This window comes from Pseudorca crassidens, chromosome 2 (assembly GCF_039906515.1).
Source record: "Pseudorca crassidens isolate mPseCra1 chromosome 2, mPseCra1.hap1, whole genome shotgun sequence".
Lineage (NCBI taxonomy): Eukaryota > Metazoa > Chordata > Mammalia > Artiodactyla > Delphinidae > Pseudorca > Pseudorca crassidens.
This window is the reverse complement of record NC_090297.1, coordinates 171,723,534-171,748,021: the sequence shown is the minus strand read 5'-3', so window position 1 is coordinate 171,748,021 and position 24,488 is coordinate 171,723,534. Positions and strand designations below refer to the sequence as shown.

Below are 24,488 nucleotides of genomic sequence, written 5' to 3'. Positions count from 1 at the left end.
ATGACTTCGGGAAGATAACTCAGGATCTATAAAGACTTAGCATTTGCACAGGCTAAATAAATCCAATAGTTTAGTTCATTTATTTCAGCATTTAATCTATATTTTTCAAAATATTTCCTGTAAAATCTTGGTTTTGGGGCTGATAGACTAGATTTTTTTTTTTTCTGCTCTCTATCCTTCTTATGTTGTAACAACATGGGATTAGCTAGTAAATGCAAATTTGAGGTCAGTCTGCTGTGAAAACCAAATTAAGTAATTTCATATGGGTGATGTGAGTATGGGGGAGGAGCCTGACACAGGGCTGATAGTAACAGTTACAAAAGAGACAGCATAGGGGCTTCCCTGGTGGTGCAGTTGTTGAGAGCCCGCCTGCCGATGCCGGGGACACGGGTTCGTACCCCGGTCCGGGAAGATCCCACATGCCGCAGAGCGGCTGGGCCCGTGAGCCATGGCCGCTGAGCCTGTGCGTCCGGAGCCTGTGCTCCGCAACGGGAGAGGCCACAGCAGTGAGAGGCCCGCGTACTGCAAAAAAAAAAAGAGCATAGCCTGAGGTCCTTAACTTGTCTCCCCTCTGAAATGTGGGTCCCTTGGTAACTGGTTGTCCTTAGCTTCTGGTGAGTGTATGGCTGTTAGCATGACTGTTGCCATATTGGGTTCGTACCTTTCCTCCTGGCCTTCCATTGCCCCTACCCAGGACTGAACTGTGCAGTCTGTGCAGTGAATCAGTTCTCTGCCTCAAGGGCTTTGTAGTTAGTAGATATTCTTTCATAATCACTAGGACCAGGCGGCCTCTATGATCTGTTAGTCCCCAAACAACGATGAAGACCTTCGCTGACATGTTCCCAAAACTAGTTACCGATTCATAAATCTTGACTTAGGAATGCACGTCCTGTTTCCAAGCACGTACCCCCTACCCTAGGTTAACTATAAAACTGTCCCATTGGTCCCTTGACGGTGCAGAGTGCAGCTGCCAGTGTTTCAGGATTATTGTCCGCTCAATCCCACCCTGTGCGTAAGTGTAATAAACTGATCCATCGATTATACGGAGCTGCTTGTCTCAATTTTTGGTCTCAAGATACCTTCTCAGTCTGGTGGGCACTTTTCATTCTCTCCATCCTCCAACAGTAAGAAAACTGACAGAGCTAAGATACATGCTTGGAGTTTACCATTCCTTAGAAAACTCAGGGAAGACTTTACAGATGATATGGCGAATTGTTTAACCCAATGACACAGTATGATGCCAAAGAAGCTACAATCACTGGTTTGCTTTCAGTATCCACAGGTCACTTAGTTTTGTCTAGTTAGAGGTCAAATATTTCATGCTGATTCCATTCAGCTCTCTTACAACGGTGCACTTTTATTCATAAAGGGGACTAGACAATTGAGAATAGAAAGGTCTTTGATAACTTGATACTTTTCTGTAAAGATAATGATAAAGAACAAAAGGGTGGCCACATAGGTTCTGGCTGTTTCTAACAGTATTCTTTCTCCAGCTGTGGCATCAATAGATATTTTGTTCCTTCATGACATAAGCCACAATCCTTACCCTAAACCCTTGGGACCTGAAGTGCTTTTAAATAATTTTTAATTTTTTCAGATTTGGGAAAGTTAATAAAATGCATATACTGTATATTTTGTAATATCTGCAGAATGCCCTTGTAATAGAATACAATACTTCTGTAGCACTATTCATATTAAATGAGATAAATAAATGCTGTAAATAGTGTGGTTTGTCTAAACTGGGTTTTGCTGCTCAATGAGTTATACCAAACCCAGATAAAAACTTGTTTTGGGGATTCCCTGGCGGTCCAGTGGTTAGGATGTGGCGCTTTCACTGCCGTGGGCTTGGGTTCGATCCATGGTCGGGGAACTAAGATCCCACAAGCCACGCAGCTTGGCCGAAAACAAAAAGAAAGATAGAAAACCCAACAACTGCTTTTAAAGAGATTTTTAGATTTGGAATTGCAAACAAGGGATTATGGGTTTATATCTATGTATTTCTCCACACCATTCAAGAATCAATTTATATTTTCAATTCTTACTAACTTCATTGGGAAATTTGTCCTGTACATTACTGGCCTAAAACACATTCCTTTCACGTCTAAACTGTTACCTCTAATCACTGCCCTCATTGATTTGCTCGCCATATTCCTGGTGACTTCGTGATCTTATTACTTCTGGTTATGGTAAGCTGTTCAAGGTTCTGTTTCCTCTTCTAGAAAGTTGCATTTGGTCTTGTGCTTGGCACGTGGTGCTTGCATCATTCAGGAAGTTTCCTTTGAAACTGCAAGCAAGAGACTTAAGCAACAGGGAATTTATTGGGGGTACAGTCAGCCCTCCTTCTCCATGACTTCTGTATCCGTGGATTCAACCAACTGTGGATCCAAAATATTTGAAAAGAGGATTCCAGAAAGTTCCAAAAAGCAAAATTTGAATTTGCTGCATGCCTGCCACTACTGACATAGCGATTACATTGTATTTACAGCTATTTACGTGGCACTTGCATTGTATTAGGTATTATAAATAATCTAGAGATGAATTAAAGTATAGGGGAGGATGTGCGTAGGTTATATGCAAATACTATACCATTCTATACAAGATACTTGAGCATCTGAGGAGTTTGGTGTCTGCAGGGGTCCTGGAAACAACCCCCCTTGGATACCGAGGGACAACTATATATGTAATTAAAAGAACAGTTGAAGAACCAGGCTTGGAAATGGTGAGGATGAGAAAAGCCTTTGGATTGATGTTAGAGATATTTTATCAGGACTTAGCTCCACCTTTTAAAATTCTGAGTCACTTTGCTGGAGATCAGGCCCCAGGCAAGTCTGAGGGGCAGAGCAGCGCTTGGGTGCCCAACATTTGGCTAGGTGACAGCCTGACACATTGATTGACACTCCCACCAAGGCTGAGCACGGGGTGGAGGAATCATCCCCCCACAGGAACTGGAGCTGCTTCTTACAAGAAAACTGCAAATGCACCCAGACGGCAAAACAAAACAAACCCAACGGAAGTCTTCTATTGATTTCAAAATACCTTCAGAATAGTGTTCTTAATTCCTGACTTTTCAGGGATATGCGAAGTCCTCTTTTTTAGGCTGTCCTCCTACAAAACTTAATTCATCTCCGTGCACAGGTTAGTTGTTTTCCTCTAGACTTTTCTCAGCAGTCTATGTCTGAGGAGTATTTCCAGCCAAGGCAACACTGACAGAGAGAAGCTTAATGGTAGAAACCACTTCATTAATAAGAAATGCAAATACTTCACCAGAAATCTGCATAGGAATAACAAGCCTGTATCACACGGATCAAGAACTAAGAAAATGAAGAAGGCAAATGAATATGGCCTTTCCTCCCTCATTGACTGCTTAAATTTTTTTTAAAGAATATTATTAAACGACATAAGTCCCATGTTTCTTTAAGTGGCTTTTTAGATTGCAAGCAATTTTTTTCCAGACAGGCGCTGATGTGTACCCACACCCATCTCAGTGCGAGTTGTTGGTAACACACACTTCTTACCTGGTATTCATACTCTGTGAAAGGCAGTAGTTCCATGTCCATAAAAGAGCTTGAGCTTCCATTATAGGTTAGCACTGGGTTTGATTTTCCAGGTTCAGTTGCTATTTGTCTTCTGTACAATTCATAATATAAAACCTGTCCATTTGGCTGGAGTGGTCCTGTCCACAGAAGGGAAACCATGGGCTGGAATCCCCCTGGAGCCGTCTGGACCTCTAGATGTGGAGGCGGTTGCATCCGAGGTGCAACCTCAGGGGTCTGTATGGATGTCCAGTCACCTGATGCACATCCCAGCCTGGTGCAGGCTTGAATTCGAACTTCATACCTTCAGGACACAAGGCAGAAATAACCCATTATTGGCAAAATCAATTTTCGTGGGAAGAATCTTTAAAACGTCAAGTGTTTTCCGAAAAAAAGACAGACACGTTTATATCTATTCTTACCTACAACGAACCCTTTTCAAGGACAACAAAGTCATGTTTCCATGGAAATTTTAGAACATTTTCAAGCCTCCTGGCTTTCCAAACTAAAGGAAGATGCTCACCTGTCTGGAAAGGGTGGGCACGATTCTTCCCTGAACAGGAATGTATAGAATGAATACACTTTCAAGATACTCTCCAGCAGGAAAATTCTGGTACGCTGTAGAGTTCCTTAACACAGCGAGGGAGAATACAGATCTTGGGAGTTTGAACGAGTTTTCAGCAGCCCTGAGCTCCTCTCTCTGCAGCTGGAGCTAAATGATTCCCCAGGAACGTTTCCAGGTCAGGAAGGAACGTCATGGAATCAAGGTCTCTGTGCTAATAAGTCCCCTCACCTGATACCTGACATCTTAAAACAGGCTCCCTTACACCACATGGGGAACTTCCGGGGCCAAAGTTAACCCAGCTACACACCAGATTATCAATCATGGAGACACCTTATCACCATCCAGTTAAACTCAATCAATCAATTATGTTTTGCTTCATAGCGGGTCTCCTGCCACTGGGAAAGGTCTATTTACATAACAGGGACTTTTCCCTTCCAACAAAAGGGGCTTTTGTTAGTCTTAAGTGCCTCTGGCTGCAAATAAGTGCTTTCCCCCTCTTTTCCATGCCCCTAATTTTTATGATATTATGACACCCCTAATTTCCCCTCAAGCCCCAGCCACCTCCCTTTCTCCCTTTATTTCTTTTGCTTCCAGGCTTTTCCGTCTTCTACTTTCTGCTTTCTCTCTTCCAGATAATCACCGCCTTGCGCTCACTTCCTCGCTTTCTTTCTGTTCCCCTTGCCCTCTTCTTAATTACACTTCTCTCTCCCTTTGGGGAGTCTCCCAGTTCCCTTTTCTGCTTCCCCTTCCCTCCCTCTCCTCTCACGCCCATTTTCACCGTGATGGGCTGCCAGTTCATTGGTGAACAGATCCACAGCTGTGAATGGCAGATCTGCCTTCTAAGCGATTCTGAGAACTCAGTTTTGATTTTCCACGTCTGGATTATTTGTTTTCTGGATTATCTCTGGTGGTTTTAAAATTCTGGGTCAGATTCCTCCTGCTTCTTAGGGTATTCTCAGGATCCTTCTTCCTACTGACCATCTCGGGGGTACCTCAAGGAGGACACACTAATTTGCAGTACTCAGTAAACATTAAGCTGCTGGAAAAAACCCAAACGACATGAATCCCAACTTCATATAGAAGTCATATTCTGGTTTTATTTTTATTTATTTATTTTTTTTGCAGTATGCGGGCCTCTCACTGCTGTGGCCTCTCCCGTTGCGGAGCACAGGCTCTGGACGCGCAGGCTCAGCGGCCATGGCTCACGGGTCCAGCCGCTCCACGGCATGTGGGATCTTCCCGGACCGGGGCACGAACCCGTGTCCCCTGCATCGGCAGGCGGACTCTCAACCACTGCGCCACCAGGGAAGCCCTGGTTTTGTTTTTGTGTGTGTGATTTGATGTTTTTATTGTTTATACTCTATATAAAGTTATTATAAAATATTGGCTATATTCCCTGTGCTGTACATTACGTCCACATACCTTATTTATTTTATACCCAGTAGTTTGTATGTCTTAACCCCCCTCACCTATCTTGCCCTTCCCTCCTCGTCTCCTCACTGGCAACACTAGTTTATTCTCTGTATCTGTCGGTTTCCCTTTTGTTACATCCATTCATTAGTTTTATTTTTCAAATTCCACATATAAGTGAATACATACAGTATTTGTCTTTCTCTGTCTGACTTATTTCACTAAGCATTATGCCCTCCAGGTCTACTCATATTGTTGCAAATGACAAAATTTTCATTCTTATTTATGGCTGAGTAATAATCCGTTGATATTCTAAGTCGTTAATGTCACTTACATCTTCGATGAGAGTGGACGGTGAAGGGGCATCTCTCATTGCCTTAAATCCCATGGCTAAGTTTCTCACAAAAATCAGACTTTCTTTTTTCAGCCTGGGAAAAATGCCCCTCTCACATCCAGAGGCTTTTTTTTTTTCCCTAGAAATCTTTTTGAATAAGAGTTTCGGAGGGGAGCAAGCTGATACGATCTTTAAAACGTGCAAGTACCAGTCAGGTAAAGAGGAAGCCGGGATAAAATGTACAGCTCTGCAGCTAACATGGGCCTTTTTTATGCCCTGCATCAGAGTAAGAGAAAAGCCAACTCACAGAGCATGTGGATTAGCTATGGAAGATACTTGCAGAAGTTTTAATCACTGTTTAATATTTAATGCAACCCTAAATAATTGTCATTAGGATATGCATAAGACTGCGAATGTTTCATTTCAACAGCACTATATATCAGAGATAATTATAGGAGAGATCTAATCTACACATCAGTACATTACAATAATAGATGAATTTTATCAATGGTGGTTGGTAATCAACACCCAGCCTTTAATTCTTTTAAAGTGGTTCTGTTCATTTTACTAAATTTTAAGAATACAATGTCCTTTGTTACTCTCCTCTCTGGGGATGTATGTTAGTTAAAATGTGATGGGGAAAAAAGCCAAGCAATTCTTTAAAGGATGGGAAGAGGGCTGGTGGTCAGATTCCTTTGTGTGGAAAGCAACACACACCCTTGCTCATCAGAGAGCTCAGAGGGGACCACTAAGAAAACAGGAGCTGGCAGAGTGGCACCGTCCCAAGAAACCACGAGATCAGAGCTGACTGAAGGGCTGCGGAAATAGTCAGAGGAGCCTCACTATTCCTGGAAGACGTGCTGGATTCAATAAGGAGGGCTGGCCCCAGAGTAAATTTCGGATCAGTCCAACTCTGGCTGGCAATAGCTCTCAATGACGGCCCCTTTTTTCATTCTTTAAAATAATACTCCTTTGCCTCACAGTCTAGTTCAGAGAACCGCATTGGGGTTCTCAGAACTGACCAGGGGCTGGCATGTTTCCAGGAGGGACCAGACTCAGGGAAGTGGCCCTACCTCTCCACTACTTGGTTCCAGACATTGCGATGAAGTGCAAACATTTCTAAAAAAACTGACTCTCAAAATGTCACCTGCAAGAATTTTGCTCTCCAGAAGTAATCAAGCAGGTTTGGGCTGGATAAGGACGTAGTTAGTCTACTTGGATGGTTAAACGGATGGGGCTTGGGCACGTCACACATCTTGCTGTTAGAGTCTCCACTGGGACTGACCAAGGGCTCACGCAATAGAAAGGGGCAGTGGCTTGTTCTCAGGAAACCCAGGGTCCGTTACCTACCTGTGAAACGGCTTCAGCTGGTTTACTATGAATGACCGTGTACCAAAAGAATTATGAGTTGTGTTTACGTGTACGATTTTTGTTTCTCTTTCAAACAGCTCACGGATGAAGAGGGTGTAGTTGACGATATGACCGTTTGTCCTTACTGGAGGGTCCCAGCTCACTAAGATGTCCTGAGGGCCCTTGGCCAGCAATTTTGGAGGCTCCATCCCTGAAGGCGCTGAGGGGCTGGTTCGATCTTTGACAAGTGGACTCAGAACACCCCCTTGGCTGTTGTTGGCCATCACTGTGTAGCCATACTCCACACCTGGGGCGAGAGTAAAATCATGATAGCGAGTTTCCAGGCCGGTATAGACAATGGTTCCGTCCCTCCTAAGTTCATAGCTTCTGATCTGGCCATTTGGGGTTCCTGGCGGTTTCCAGGTGATTTCTATGGATTCTGAGCCCGTGACTTGTAGTTTTGGAGGGTCCATGTTTTGTGGCGGGGCCTCCATTGTCCAGGCAGACTCTGCCACACTAGCTGTGCAACCGCCATTGGTGCAGGCCACTAGGGAGAGATTATACTGCGTGGAAGGCTGCAGGTGGGAAACCAACAGGGACAGGTTCTGCCCAGCAAGGTACTCCTTACCATCCAATCTGAGTAAATACTGAGTGATCTCTCCATTTTGAATTGATGGCGGTGACCAAGATGCATTTATTTGAGTGGCACTGATGGTCCAAAGAGCTGGAGGGCTGACCCCTGCAGGGGCAGCCTCAAGGGTTGTGATGCTGGTAGGTGTGCTAGTGGAACAGCCCTCACTGGTGCAGGCTGTGACTACATACCTGTACGTGGAAAAAGGAAGCAGCGCTTCATCCGTATAATTGAAAGTCTCAGCATCGAAGCTGAAAGGATAGAGCACCCCGTTCCTTTGAAGCCTATAGGACTGGATAATGCCATTAGGCTGTGCTGGTGGGATCCAGGAAATCATCAGTTTGGGGGGATTCACAGACACCTGGGCTATCTCAGGTGGAGAGAGGCCTTCTGGAAGTGCTTGCCTGGTCCTTACCACACTCCAAGAGCTGCAGGTATGGCCTGCTGAATTCCAAGTGTGGATTTTATATTCACACTGCATCCATGGCCGCAGACCTGTGTCATTATACATAAATGTATTCCTTTCAGTATCATATTCTGTGAAAACAATTTTCTCATCGTCCTGGATTGTCTGATTCCCCCAAGCTATTCCCTCGAAGCATCTGCGAATCACTTCATAGCGAATTATCTTTCCGTTTGGGTTAACGGGCTCTGACCAGCTCAGCTCAACGCTGGTGGACCCCACAGACTGGATGGTGGGAGCCAGCTGAGACTGGGGTGCGGCTTCTTCTGTCCACAGAGGCTGGGGTGCCGAGTGTGCACAGCCCGCCCTGGTGCAGGCCTCCAGCGTCAGCGTGTAGAGCGTGAAGGGGTCCAGGCGTCGGAAGAGAAATTGACGATTCAGGCCGGCGTACTCCAAGACACCATCACTGAAGACATTGTACGTCTGCAGGAAGATGGGGAACGAAGCATATGATTTCTTGGTGTCACTATTTCGTCCCTTTTAACCCCTTCTGCCCCCTATTCCTCACCTTGATGATCCTAACCCAGAAGAAGCATTCTGATATGAATTTTGGGAATGTGATCTTTGCCTTTTCTCTTTTTAAGGTTGGATATCATGTAAGCATATATCTAAAAGCTAAGAGTTACTGAAATTAATTCGTTGACTTAAAGAGCGCTCACGGGGTTTCCTCCCATTTTTATCTTTTAGAAGTGGGGAATAGTATTCAAATTCCCTATTTTATAAAAATAAAGTGCTTCTAATTTCACCCTGAGCAGGCTAAATTGGGTCTATCCACATTGTCTATTGCCATAGCATTTACTGGGAAATGGAATTATAATGCTTAATCATTTGTACCAGGGTGCCAGGGCGGAAAATGTGTGAGTGTCTGGTGTGGGCACACATGCATGTACATAGGTACATATACATGTTACACACATATACAAAAACATAGGTACAAACTGATGACCAGAAAATGGAAAACCCACCCTGCTTCCTCTTACCAGTTATAGAAGAATAGATGGTTTCTTTGGAGCAAAGTATTGTTTTGTTCCAGGGAAAACCATCTGAATGCTCATGATACAAATGTAGAGCAAGTTTCCAACCCATATTATCCATTGTTCTTTGGGGAAGACGAGAGGTAACTTAACTTGAATGTAGATGTTTTTGAATGACGGTTCCCCATCTTTTCATGCTTCAGTGTACCTGAGAGACAGGAGACCTTCCTGTACATGGTCGTGACCCTGTGATTATGTCTCTTAAGATGAGATGGACAAATACCAGAGTCCCTTGAGAGGCAAATCTTCCCACAGGTTGTTCCTGGATTGTTGATATACTTTAATGTTATTTAAGATTAAATAGCCTAGATCTGGAAATCTATTTATGTTGGACTATTGTATTTTGGTGTGATTTTTCTTGTTGGGGGTCTCAGGGCAAGATCATACCCCTGAGGGAAGGGGAATAGAGTATTTTCTGAAGACAGCTTAGATTCCACAATCAATTTGAAAGTCTCTCTGACTCTCTGTCCCCTCCCCCATATTCACCTGGCAAATCTCTAATTAGTGTTAAATTCAGCTCTCCCTCTGGACCTTAGCTTCTAACTGGATTTGGAGAAAAACTCTCATATATATTGACTGGTCTCACTTTAAATTTCTTACCATAACTTTTAAATAGATGATTACCAACTATAAAACCATATGTTTGCTCTCTCATTTTCCAAAGTAAGAAATATCTTCTCCTTTCCCCACTAACAGCCAATACCCCCTTCTCTCCCTCACAGGTGGTTGTTGACATAACCACATATTTGACTGAGGAAAGTAGAGGCAGTCAGACAGGAATGTTCTCATGTTATAGATTATCACTGCCATATGCATGTGAATCTAGACGTACCCTATTTGCCTCTGTTCCTTTTCCTATGGATGAAGTACCTCTGCCCCCACTGAAGTCCACCTGAGCTCTGGATCCTGTCCTCTCCTCCTTCCTACAGATTTCACTCTTGCAATTATTCTCATCATCTCTTGCTTCACTGATTTATCTCCCTCTACTGGGTTATTTCCATTAACATTTAAATGTACTCTAGGATCTTTCACTGATTTTTGAATAAAACTTCTTGACACCATAGTCCCCTGGCTCCTGCCCCATTTCTCTGTTTTTTCTTTCCATCTATACTTCTTTGAAGAGTTGCTATCCTATTCCCTCAAACCATCCCGACCAGGTTTCCCATTTCAACATTTGATTTTCTTGTGAAGATCACAGTGACCTCCTGGTTTCCAAATACAGGGTCACATCTCTGCCCTTATGTTACTGGATCTCTCAACACCATTGGCACATTTTCTGTTCCCTTCTGGGACATCCCTCTCATCTACTTTTCCTTCTACCTCATGTGTCTTGACAGCTCCTCTCCATACTCTTGACCTCTAAATTTTTGTATTCCCCAGGGCTTGATCCTAGGCTCTCTTCATCTCGACTTAGATTCTCTCCATAGGTGATGTCCTCCAGGCCCATGGGTTTGAATACTACTCATCTGCTAATGAATTCCAAATACATATATCTTCATGAAGAACTCTCTCGAGTGTTCTAGGCTTGTACTTCCAACTACCTACTTATCCCCTCAAACCTGTACATCTTCCAGCCTTCCCTTCCCAGTCAATGACTCAAGGCCAAAGTCCAGATGTCATTCTGAAGTACTACTTTTCCTTCATGTATCACATTCCGTCCATTAACAGATCTTGTCATCTCTACCTCTGGATACATCCCCAATCCACTCACATTTCTTCACCTTCTCAACTCCCACTCTAATTCAAGCCACAGTCAATTCTACCCTGACTTCTTTCACAGATTCCAAACTCCACTGGTCTCCTTATAGCCCATTTCCTACATAGGAGCCAGAGTGATTTGGAAAAACATACATTTGCTTGTGCTATCCCTTTGCCTAAACCCTTCCGTAGTTTTTCATCACACTCAGAATAAATCCCAAGCTCTGATCACAGCCCACAAGGTTGAGCACAGAATCCACCTTTCACCAATCCCTTGAATCTCATCTGGTATCATCTTCCCTCCCCAACCCTCCCAAACTTCAGCCACACTGGCTTTCTTCCCTTGATGTGAAGAAACCAAGTTCATCCCTGGCTTCAGGCCTTGCATTTGCTGTTCACTTTGTCTGAACATTTTGCTCTCGTATCTTCACATGACTGACTCTGTCTTGTCATTCAGGGCTCAGCTCAAACGTCAACTCAATTCAAATGATCATCCATGCTAAAACAGCCCGAGCAGGCATAATTACATTATTCTGTTTAATTTTCTTTATAGCATTCACCACTCTCTGAAATTCTCCGGTTTGTGTACTAGCTTTTTGTTTGCCTCTCTGTAGCCCCACCGTTCATGTATTCTCACACACACACAAGGTCTATGACAGCAGGGACCTTGCCTGTCTTGTTCACTCCTGAATAATTGCCTGGAACTTAGTAGAAGCCTCAATAAATATTTGGTGAACCACAAACGCACGTAAAAGGAGTAGATATTTCTATTGTCAATCATTCCAGGAAGAGGCAGACACTGGGATGGGAAATAAACACTCACAAGGAGGGGTGCTTTGATGGGTGTGAGAGAGATACTCTTTTCTCTGATGGGGACCTTAGGGCTGAGGCTTGGATTTTAAGGCCATGGTTCCTAGGGCTCAGGCCTCCTGTCCTAGAGTAGGCAAAGTCCGGCTCAGTCACATGCCAGGGGCTGGTAGAAAGCAGCTTGTAGCATACCTGGAGGTGGGCAGAGAGGTGGCCACCGTACCAGGCAGTGAGGCAGCCTACAGGGAGGCCCATGAAGATGGGCCTGGGTCTGTGAGCTCTAGTTACAGATCTAAGTCACTGCTGTAGGTAATTTCCCGCCAGCATCCCACTATGGGGTTTTCAGGGAAGGTTTATCAAAAGTCACAGCTTAGTCTTAGATGTTCTATGTGGCATTAGTGGGGGAGTCTTTGCCACCTTGAGAGGGAGCGGTAAAGGAGAGGCAGAGTGTCTACAGCATCTGCAGGGGGTGGCAGTCCCAGCCTGCACGAGGTGATGGATGAGGGCCTGAGTGGTGGTCCAGGGCCAGAGGAGACTAGAGGCAGAGGCAGTAATAGATGGACAGCTGAGTCGCCAGCAGCCTTGGAGAAGAACATCAGAAGGGTGATGATGCTGCCTCTTATGTGGGTGATGGTTCAAAGCATCAAAATGTGGATGATAATGGAAACCTTATTTGGGCGCTCACAGACTGGTGAAGCTGGGGTTAGATGTGACATTAATAAGACTGCTTCTCATGGCTACATAGGGACATCGTGGACTTAGCAGACATGCGGGGCTTCCTGTTTCCTGATGAGTGAGCTCTGCTCAAAGCGCAAATTAGGCAAAGCTTAAGCAAAGAGCTGGGAAGGACAATTCGGGAGGCACTAGGAACATGGTCATTTAGAGTTCCGTTTTGGTGCGACTACCTGGCTTCAAATCCCAATTCGGTGGTCGCAATGTTGTTTAGCCTCAGACAGTGGTTTAGCCTTTACGTGCCCAGTGAGGCTTAGTGGTACCTACAGAGTAGGGCTGATGTGCGGATTAAATGAGATAATCCATAGAGAGCACTTAGACAGCGTTGGGTTCATAGGAAGCTTAACACGTGTGAGCTAGTTTTCTCTGATCTATGATTAAGCGCCTGGAGGAACTATCAGGAAGAATTAACCAGACTGTGAAGGGAGTTTTCCCACAGTGACCTGATGGCATGTCAGGGCTCATCTATTTATCTGTAGAATACCAAACATGATCGCATATTCAGGGTAGACATTACCTTAATCACACCATTGGTTCTTACAGGCTCTGACCACCGCAGTAGCAATGCCCGGCCGTTCTCCTTCTGCTCCACCGTAAAGTAGCTCAGCCCACTGGGGGAAGATTCTAGGGTTCGAACTAGAGTCCAGGGGCTTGAAACTTCTCCCGCCCGGTTTGTGGCCACAACACTAATGTGATATGCGGTGAAGGGTTCTAAGCCGAACAGGTGGGCTTGATGGCTCGTCCCCTGGAAGAAAATGAACAGTTTAGTTTCCTTTTGGAAACTGCTACCAATTGCTGGAAGGTCATTCTTTGGCCAAGACGCCTCACCAATGACAGCACAAATATCACAACAGAGATCTGAATTATTAAGAAAACAATATGGTTTTTTCGTGTTCTTCACATGCTAAATATATTACCTAATGTTGTGTGATTTCAGACACACACACACACACACACACACACAGCTTGGATCAGATAGGATCCTTGCCTTTTCAGAGCTTGCGACCCAAGGGATGCAATATATTACAAAAGCAATAAAAAAAATCTATGATGTCTCAGGTCAGTGTAGCATGATTTCATGATGGAAATCAGTGGTATCAAGTTGAGTGGCAGAGAATGGAATAAACTTAAGGATTTGGAAATTGAACCTGAGCAACGCTAATTCTCTCTCATTAAAACCCGACACTATTTTTTACATAAGACTCTCCCCAATTCCCCCCTCTCTCATTCTCTTGGTGTGTATTTACATTTTACAAAGACAATAAAACAAACACAAGGAGACAATAAACCAACTGAACTATAGATGCACAAGCACCCTGAGAGCAGTCTACTATTAATATCAACGTGAAAATATTCTCATTTGTTAAAAACACCCTAACTAAAACTCTGAAATTTACCAAAAGTAATTGTTAGCTAGGCTTTGAGTATTTGGTCTTTGTTAATTTAAAAGAAAAAAAAAATGATAGCATAATTGTTTTTTTCCTGCTTGGACAGCAGCACTAACCATATTTTGCATAATTAAACTGGACCTAAGAATCCTAATGTTTTTAAAGAGCCCAGGGTGCTCTTTCTACATCTGGGCTGGATGGAAGTGTCTGTTTACAGATAGGAATTATGTCTGCAAGTGGACCAGTAATGTGTGTATAGGTAAACACACACACACACAGACACTTTCTGTTGTGTACCATATCCATTGGATGTGAATAATCACAAAGAAGTTTTTACTGGTTTACTAGGATATATACACTTAATGGTATGCGAGGTCAGCTTTGGTTTATTTGACACTTAAATGTGACAGATCGTCTTCAATTGTCCTTTTCTTGGTGGGCACAGGAAGAGGAAGATGAGATGAAGAAGAGAAAGTTATTTCTGAGAGCAGTACCCGAAAGCACCAGACAAAGTTATGTGTATGGAAATTCTTTTTAATTTGAGGGAATCCAAATCTCATTTTGAATAAAATCTAAAACCAGGTGGCAAAATCCAACTGAACCACTTTCCAAAAAAACTGGTTAGACGAAACCAAAACACACCATAGAAATAATTTTTGACACCATTTCCCCACATTCTTGGTTATAAGTTTCTATTAGTTAATGTTTCTTATTATGTGTTAAACACAAGCAGAGGAAATATAATTTCCTTTACTTATCAAAAACTTGTAAAGTCAATTTTCCTGTTTCAGTAAGGTCCTATTATGATATTACAGGCTGAACTCTTGAAATCTTTTAATATTTAAACATTTGCTAAGCGACCAGGCTCTAAAAAAAATTTTACAGAGATACTAATTTCTCTTTTTTTAAATATTAAAAGTTAGATCATAAATATTTAAAACTTATTTCTCCAACAACATTGGATTGGTCTTTTAGATAAATATAGCACAGAAATAGAATGACCATAGTGAATATTAAAGTTGAATATGCTACAAGTCCCGATTACAAACATTCTTTTCTGATAAATGATTCCTTTTCTGTGGAAATAGGGCAAACACGGGCAAGATTAATAATGCAAAAAAGAACCATTCTTTGTTCAGAATATTCAGTAGTAGATGCCAAAAAAGCATCAGCTCCAAAGCAAATAGTGATCACCTCTAACAGATTATATATGAAAAAAGGTAGGCTGCTGGGGGACATTTAGAGATAGCTTTTGTCATAAGAAACACGAAAAGCATGTGGGCTGTAAAGCAAAAACATACATATATTGTCCATAGCAGCACCTGCTCAATTACAGTTTATTTCAGAGCTGAGAATTCCATTCAGCCCCTAGATGGCAATACTATCAAGCACTTTCGGTGCCATGAGTGCTCAATGATTAACTGACATTCAGTCATCCAACACACTCCAGGCCGCCATTTAAAAAATAACAAAACTGATTTCATTATAGATTCTTTTAATAAACATTTATAGCCAGATCCTTGAAAGCAGAAGTACTGAAAATGTTCTGGCTTCAAAACCTCCACCAACTAATGTGGAAATATGACCTGCAGGTCTCAAGTTGAAGTTCACGCCTGCCTGACACAGAAATGTTTACATGTAGACTCCTACAAAAGGTGATTACAACCGTTGTTTTGCTTAATTTGGTCTATATATCTTCTTAAAAAATAGAAATAATCACATATCATAAATGTACAGGAAACGTGAAGGAGAATTTTTCTATCATAAATTTATACTGAGACAAATTCCCATATTATGTCAACTTGTTATTTCTGCAAAACTACAACACACACACGCATGCTTTAAATAAACCTCAGTGGTAGCCATACTTTTTGTCAATATTTAGTTAAGTCCACATAAAAAATAAAGAAAACTTCAAAATGGCAAGACAATCCCTAACCGATTTATTCTTTGACATTTTAGGAAATCCTTTATATTATTCTTCCCTGAATGGATATCTAACCCCAGAGTTCACTATTTTAGAAACCAACTGTAAAATCTGGGCACAGTTCACTCTATGGATTAGGGTGAGTCTTGTTTGTTTACTCAGTTACTTGTGATTTTCCTTAAATTCAGAATATTTGCTTGAGCCCTGTTGACCTTACGTGAGTTGGATTCCATTCCTTCCTTTGGGGACGGAGCATTCTGTCCCACTGACTGGGAAAGTCCTCATTAAAAACTTCCTTCTTTTCGCTCCGCTGCTGCCCCTTTTCTTCCTTCCCTCTGGAGATTATCTTAATTCAATAAGATTTCTTTTCATTGTCATTGTTTTGTTTGTTATTTCCCTTTTCTGTCCTACTGATTCTTTTGAGATACATATATATTTGTTATCCCTGACCTTTGGGCTACCTAACTTATACCTTCTTCCCTTTTGTCTTTGTCCTGTCCATGTCTACAGCCACATAATATTGCCAATTTTTTTTTAATTCTAAAAGTATATTAACCACTTCTGTTAGGCAGCCGAAGAAAAGAATGACTCAACAAAGGAAAACAGGAATAATTCGTTCTCTGCAATCTAATACATACAGATCAGTGAGTCCTTTAATGAGACATAAAGACAAGACTCTCTGGAACACTCCGCCAGTTGAGGTTCTGCTGGCAATGTGAACTACACTTTAACCTCTCAACTCTGCTCCTGGGGGCATGTGAAACTACTTGGAGTCTTTGGCAGTCAGACAATTTTACACCATCTCCTCTGATTATTTTTGATTACTTGAAGTGCCCCAAAGGTGGCCATGGGGTCAATAGGTTTATGTAGGTTGAAAATGATCAAAAATTACCATTGATCTGTAGCTGTCAATAAAAGGCTGCATGGGGAGACTCCCTGCACAAATGTTTAAACTGCATAAAGCAACCTAACTTAGTCATCTTTGAGTCCATCGATCTGATGATCCAGCAGTTTCCAGAGCCTTCCCTCTGGTCTTTAAGGTGCATTTTCACTGAACCCATTTACCTCGGCCCTAAGGACTCTTTTTACCCTGCTCCTGGTAATGAACTAAAACAGTGATGTCTCGGCACTGCTGTGTTCATCAACAGTCTTATGTGTGCTTATTGCATTTGGAAGGGGTTAATCTTCCTGGTCACCATCAACTTCATTTCCAGCCAATGGGGTTTCTTCTGGCTTCACCCCTTATCTTGGGCTCCGTATTTAAAAATGGGTGACTCTTGGCTTATAAATCCTAACCCGGTTGTAGGATTCCTTTGCCTCCTTAATTCTCATGAATGCCAAGACCCAGAGAATACCTCATATTGAAGGTTTGCTTATTTTGCACAGAGAGCTTCAGGGAAATCTAGATTTAAATATATTAACTTTTGTTTTCTTCAGTTGAACCACTTGGATGCTGCGTCTCCGTTTTATCGTACGTTACAGTTTATCTTGTCATAATGATAAAATAAAGGACTGGTTATTGACAAGCTCCTGGTTTAGTTACCATTGAAACACGAGAAATAAGAAAAGTTCCCATTTAGCATCACCTGAAATTCATGGCTTCGTGCCGCGTACATCCAGTCAATTGAATGACTTTTACATATTTTAGTGCCTAAAAAAATCAACACAAAATATTTTTCTAGATTTCTGAAAGCCAAATAATTTGAGGCATTGTCAATCTATATTCCTTCCCATTCATAAAGTTAATTTTTGAGTTCTCCGAAAGTTCATCAACATATTTCTATCTAGTACTTATTTTGTAAAAATCCAATCAGTCTTAATACAGAAATGCTCTTTGTTACCCATCCCCCAATATCAACCTTAAGTGCTTATCCATGGTTATCTAAGCATGGACTTCCAAGCCTGCAAAATGTTAACACAGTCAGAAAATTTCCACTGATTTCACGTGTATACTGACTTTATGGGTCAGTATAAAATGCCATCTCTGTCTACAGAGCTCCTGGCTGGTGGGACAAAGAAGACATTTTTTCATGACACACACATACACGTAGAGTTGCTCCAGAATGAAAGATCGACGGACAGTACAAGAAAGGTAGAAGAAAACACCCTTTGGGTTCATGATCTATTATCATGTGTGTGAACAGTGTGTCTATGTTAGGTGGCGTTGCTAAGTAGCAAGACAGAGTTGCCAAAATGGTCAGGGGCAACATTTAGTATTGTCGGCCAGCAGCTCCATTCAATTCTTTAAACGCTTTTGAGCATCTGATATGTACAAGATTCAGTAAAGTTGGTGTGGGGATACGATATGGAGAGCACAGGCTTTTTTTGTTTTTTGCGGTACGCGGGCCTCTCACTGTTGTGCCCCCTCCTGCTGCGGAGCACAGGCTCCGGACGCGCAGGCTCAGCGGCCATGGCTCACGGGCCCAGCCGCTCCGCGGCATGTGGGATCCTCCCGGACCGGGGCACGAACCCGCGTCCCCTGCATCGGCAGGCGGACTCCCAACCACTGCGCCACCAGCGAAGCCCGAGCACAGGCTTTTGATGCTTAGGAGCTTTTAATCTAATAGAGCCGATCAACAATATATACAGATGCACACAATTCAGAGTGTAGTAGATGCTATACTGAGCACCAGGGAAATCAGGGAAATACTGAAGAGATAGATACTTCTAATTGGGAAAGAAGGTGAGGGGCTGGGGAAAACTTCGCTGGCATCTGATGTAGGACAGGAAAGATGTAGAGTTTGAGTAGATGAAAATGTGTGAGGGATTGGAAGAAAGAACAGAAGGAAAAAATGCAGGATACATTTGGAAAAGAGCTAAGAGTTGAACGTAGCTGAAGGGTTGTGGATATAGGGCAATAGTGGGGATTAAGGAAGGGAAGAGACTGGTGGTAAGATTGGACAGGGCTGTGAATGTCACCCTAAAGGTTCTGGACTACATTTGTTAGGAAACAATGAACAGCAGAACTCGACCATGCAATTTGAAGGAATAATGGAAGAACGGTTAAATTTTGCCTGTCATGGTGTAGGTCATGGTCAGTGACTGATAAAATAATAAATCTGTTAAGACGAATTCATTCATTCATTTAATTAGTATTCAGCCAATAAAGTATAGACTGTCATATGTAAAAGGTAATAGGAGAGTATTTTCTTAGGAATAAGATTTTGCAGCAACATGGAGGGACCTAGAGATTATCATACTAAGTGAAGTACACCAGACAGAGAAAGACAAACACCATACGGTACCGCTTATATGTGGAATCTTAAAAAAAAAGATATAAATGAACTTAAAACATAAATAAACTCGCAGACAGAGGAAACAAACTTATAGTTACCAAAGGGGAAAGGGAGGCAGGGAAGAATAAATTAGGAGTTTGGGATTAGCAGATACAAATTACTAAATATAAAATAGATGAACAACAAGGGTAAATTAGCAGTTTGGGATTAAAATATACACAGTACTGTATATAAAATAGATAACCAGCAAGGACCTACTGTAGAGCACAGGGAAATCTACTCAATATTTTTAAATAACCTATAAGGGAAAAGAATCTGAAAAGAATACATATATATGTATAAGAATACATGTATATATATCTGAATCACTTTGCTGCATATCTTAAACTAACACAACATTATAAATCAACTATACTTCAATTAAAAAAAAGAGAAAAAATAGATAAGCTATACATTGTAAACTTACAATTGGAACATTGTAAATAATGTTAACATAAAAATGCCCATGGGGCTTCCCTGGTGGCGCAGTGGTTGAGAGTCCTCCTGCCGATGCAGGGGACACGGGTTCGAGCCCCGGTCTGGGAAGATCCCACATGCCGCGGAACGGCTGGGCCCGTGAGCCATGGCTGCTGAGCCTGCGCATCCGGAGCCTGTGCTCCACAATGGGAGTGGCCACAACAGTGAGAGGCCCGCGTACCGCAAAAAGAAAAAAAAAAATGCCCATGGTCACAGATATACATGAGTGACTACGGCAGTTGTACAAAGAGGTGGAAGCCATTATTCCTCAATTGTATATAATTAGGCCAAATGTGTGCCTGTTCAGCTCATAATCTTCAGAGACAAAATTTCTTCTCCTATAAATTAAAACATGATAACATTTAAAAAAAGGAATAAGATTTAAAAAAATTTTATTGAATATTTGATCCATTTCAATAATTTGAAATTATTCTTTGCACAGTGTTTGTCTTTTGATTGAACTCAAGGTGGGGATTATAACAGCTGGACTGAACTGAAGACAATTATACTGTCCTCTGTCCTGAATCACATGTACCTGGTTTATGGTTTTTGCTGGTAGTGGGGACATGTTTGTGTGGAACCACCCATACCCTTATCCTTTAAACACATCAAACAGCTAGAAGGCAGCTGGAAAAGTTTAGGGATACTGTTGATGACAACAAAATAGAATGAAGCTAATTCAAAAGTTCAAACAAGTGTGAAAGCATTCCTAGCTCTGGGTTCTAACTGATGTCAGAGGGCTCAATTGGAAAGATTTCAAGAAAGTATAAATGCATATCTTCCCGTTAAGTAATTGTGATATGTATTGTTACATAACTGATTAGTCAGGGGTCATCTGTTGTAACAATTGTAAATTTCAAATTTAAAATGTTCAGCTTAGAGTTTTCATGTGTTAGTGCTGTGTATACTTTTGTGTCTTCCACAAATATCTACATTCAGAGAAGAAGAAAGACATGTGAAAAAGGGGGTATTTTCTTCTCTCATTGAAGTACATCATTCATTTTGTAATGGGGGGGTCAGTGCAACAAGAAGATTCAACTCACAGAAGTTTTCTTTATAGATAAATGGGCTCTATCAATTTAATCTATCAATATAAAACGAAAGCTAGGGTTCTTGCAAATGAACGATGAAGCCTCAGTTACCATAAAAACATGGGGGAGAAAAAAGAAAGGTTTTGAAATGGCTCATTTTTCAAAGGAGAAGAGGAAAAAAAATTAAATTTGTGATAATTAAATTTTAAAGTGGCAAATCAGTCACACTAAATATTAAAAAGCAGTCCTTCTGATCTATCAAAATTAAAAATGTGCATACTCTGTGACCCAGCAATTCCACTCTGGCAATCTATTTTATGGCAATACTAGTAAAACTGTACTAAACTGCATTGAACAGAATTTCATTAATTCCAGCCAGTCTTATGTTTATTCAGTCCTTGATTAAACACATATTTATTGAAGGTTTCCTGTGTACTAGGCACCCTCCTAAGCTCTGAGGACACAGCAGAAAGCACGGGAGACAAGGACATACCCTCCTGAGTCTTACATTGTAAGGAGGGAAAAAGTAAGGAGTCCTACATTTATACAAGAAAATGGAGAGAGAGGGAGTGAGTGGGTGAGAGAGAGAGAGACAGAGACAGAGAATTAGAAGCTGTGACAAATTATGAAGGAAATAATTAGAGTGATGAACTAGTGTTTTTTAGGTGGTAGGGAAGACTGAGTCTTGGTTTAAGAAAGGTGGGTGAAGATCCTTGAGGAAGTTCCATGTAGGCAAGACTACAGAAGAAACCACGTGAAAAACCAGGGGGGACCTTTTTTTTTTTTTTTTGCGGGCCTCTCACTGTTGTGGCCTCTCCCATTGCGGAGGAGCACAGGCTCCGGACTCGCAGGCTCAGCGGCCATGGCTCACGGGCCCAGCCGCTCCGTGGCATGTGGGATCCTCCCAGACCGGGGCACGAGACCGTGCCCCCTGCATCGGCAGAGGACTCTCAACCACTGCGCCACCAGGGAAGCCCCAGGGGGAACTTTTAGGCAGAAGGATGAGCTTGAGATTTTTGCTGGCAGAGAGAAGTTAGTGTGAGTGAGGCCTGTGAGGGAGGATGACCCGAGATACGGTCAAAGTGATGGGCAGGTGCCAGATGGTGGATAGCTTTCAGGCCAAGATAAGAGTTAGAGTCTGATGCTAATTTCAATGGAAAATTATTGAAGGCCTTTAAGCAAGGGAGTGACACAATTTGATTTAGATTTTAAAGAGATCATTCTTCCTTCAAAAACTAAAAATAGAGTTACCATATGATCCAGCAATCCCACTCCTGCACATATATCTGGAGAAAACTCTAATTCAAAAAGCTACATGCACCCCAGTGTTCATAGCAGCACTATTTACAATAGCCAAGACACAGAAACAACCTAAATGTCCATGGATAGATGAATGGATAAAGAAGATGTGGAATATATATATATATATATATAATGGAATATTACTCAGCCATAAAAAAGAATGAAATAATGCCATTTGCAGCAACATGGATGGACCTAGAGATTATCATATTAAGTGAAGTAAGTCAGACAAAGACAAATATATGATATCACATATGTGGAATCTAAAAAATGGTACAACTAAACTTATTTACAAAACAGAAACAGATTCACAGACATAGAAAACAAACTTATGGTTACCAAAGGGTAAAGGTAGTGAGGAGGGATAAATTAGGAGTTTGGGATTAAAATATACACACTACTATATATAAAATTGATAATCAGCAAGGATATACTGTATAGCATGGGGAACTATATTCAATATCTTGTAATAACCTACAGTGGAAAAGAATCTGAAAAAGCACATCTATATATCTATATATCTGAATCACTCTGCTGTACACCTGAAACTAACACAACATTGTAAATCAAGTGTACTTCAATAAAAATAAATAAATAAAAGAAGATCACTATGGCTGCTGTGTGAAAAATATATGTAGGGGGTTGTATTAGTTTACTCAGGCTGCCATAACAAAAATACCAGACTGGCTTAAAAACAGAAATTTATATTCTTGCAGTCTGGAGGCTAGAACACCCAGATCACAGTGCCATCAGGGTTTCTGGTGAGGGCTCTCTTCCTGGTTGTAGACTGCTGCCTTCTCGCTGTGTCCTCACGTGGCTTTGCTCTCTGTGCACATGGAGAGAGGGAGAGATCTCTTGTGTCTCTTCCTCTTCTTATAAGGACACCAGTCCTATCAGATTAGGGCCCCACTCTTACAACCTCATTTAACCTTCATTACTTCCCTATAGTCCTATTTCTAAATAAAGTCACATTGGGGGTTAGGGGATCAACATATGAATTTGGGGGGAACACAATTCAGTACATAATGGGGGTCAAGAGGGAGTGGCTTTTGCAGAAGTCCAGGGAGGGCTGATAGTGGCTTGGAGTGGTGTGATAATGGCAGAGATGAAACTAACTGAGTGGACTTATACTTTGGAAGTAGAGCCAGCAGAAATCCGATGGAGTGGGAAGAAGGGACAACCAGATGTATAGAAGTAGAAACAGAATAGTAACATGAGTCTTCTGAGAAGTGTGGCTGTGAAGGAGATCAGGGAAATAGGATGGTAGCTGGAGGGGCCTGTGGGATCACATTTAAAAAACAAGGGAGATGCTAGAGCATGTGTGTATACTGTTGGGAATTCTCCAATAACGAGAGAGAGACTGATGATGTAGGAGAGGTATACTAGTTTTTAGAAATCAGGACTTCCTTTTCACTTTGCATGTGGAAACTAGGTTAGCTAAAATTCTGTGTGCGGCAAAGTGATACAGGTATGCTTGGGTATCAGCCAATTAACTTGGAGTTGGCTGTAGCCTCCACAGCAAAACAATGTATATACTAAGAGCTACCATCATTGACCGTCAAGCTCTTTTCAGAGATAAAATTTGGAAGAGTAAAGTTTCATCAGAAATGAACAAGGCCTTTATCTATTAGGAAGAAGGTAATTAAAAAAATTTTTTAGAGTTTTCATTAAATCGTTACTTTTGATAAATTGTGACTTCCATGTGAAGAGGATACAATGACAAGTTCCCTGCCCAATGGTAACAAAAGTTATCAGTTTACCATTTTCTTGTGTATCCTTCCTAAGACAGGATCATTATTTTTGATCAAAGTTTTTGCTTTTACTGTGTCAGACCTGGTGTAAAAAGGACTTTACATGCATAATCTCATTTCATCTTCGCAACAAAGCTCTGAGGGTGGTAACATTACAGATAAGGAAACTGAGGCTTAGATAAGTAACTTGCCCAGAGTCACAGTTCTAGTAAGTGGCAGGGTTATGCTTTTACTCCTGTACTATATTGAGTTCAAATGTTCTTGTCAACTGCATCAGTGGTCCTAATGTTTTGATCTCAGGACCCCTACTTCTTAAAAATAATAGAGGATTCCCAAAAGCTTTTGTTTCTGTGATTTATATCTACCGATATTTCCTATATAAAAAATTAAAATTGAGAAAGTATTAAAGGAAAAGAACACAGAAGCACATATTCTGTTAGCCAGCAGAGAAAAAGCATCATCACACATAATGTAGCCTCTGGAAAACTCCACTGTACACCTGTGAGGGGATGAGAGTGAAAAAGACACATAATGTCTTCATATTATTATGAAAATATTTTTGACCTGGCAGATCCCTGAAAACGTTTCTGGGACTCTAAGGGGTTCACGAACTATACTGTACCACTTAACTGCATTATACTTGGCTTTAACTGACAGTTCCAATTAAAGATTAATCAAAGATTTGTTTGAACTTTTATGCAGTGAAGGGAGGAGTCTTATATTTCCAACTTTTGATAGACACACTCACAGTACTTGTGATTAAATATGAAATATCCATGT

General features: G+C 41.6%; 1 protein-coding gene across 1 annotated transcript in view; it reads right to left on the bottom strand.

The window, feature by feature from the left end:
* Positions 1 to 24,488, bottom strand: part of USH2A (usherin) — a 770,355-nt gene that overhangs the window by 70,654 nt on the left and 675,213 nt on the right. Inside the window, exons 61-63 of the mRNA XM_067729757.1 lie at positions 13,075 to 13,302; positions 7,193 to 8,709; positions 3,516 to 3,837 (exon numbers count right to left, since the gene is read on the bottom strand). Coding sequence (XP_067585858.1) covers positions 3,516 to 3,837; positions 7,193 to 8,709; positions 13,075 to 13,302 — 2,067 coding nt within the window. The remainder of the gene's footprint in view (positions 1 to 3,515; positions 3,838 to 7,192; positions 8,710 to 13,074; positions 13,303 to 24,488) is intronic.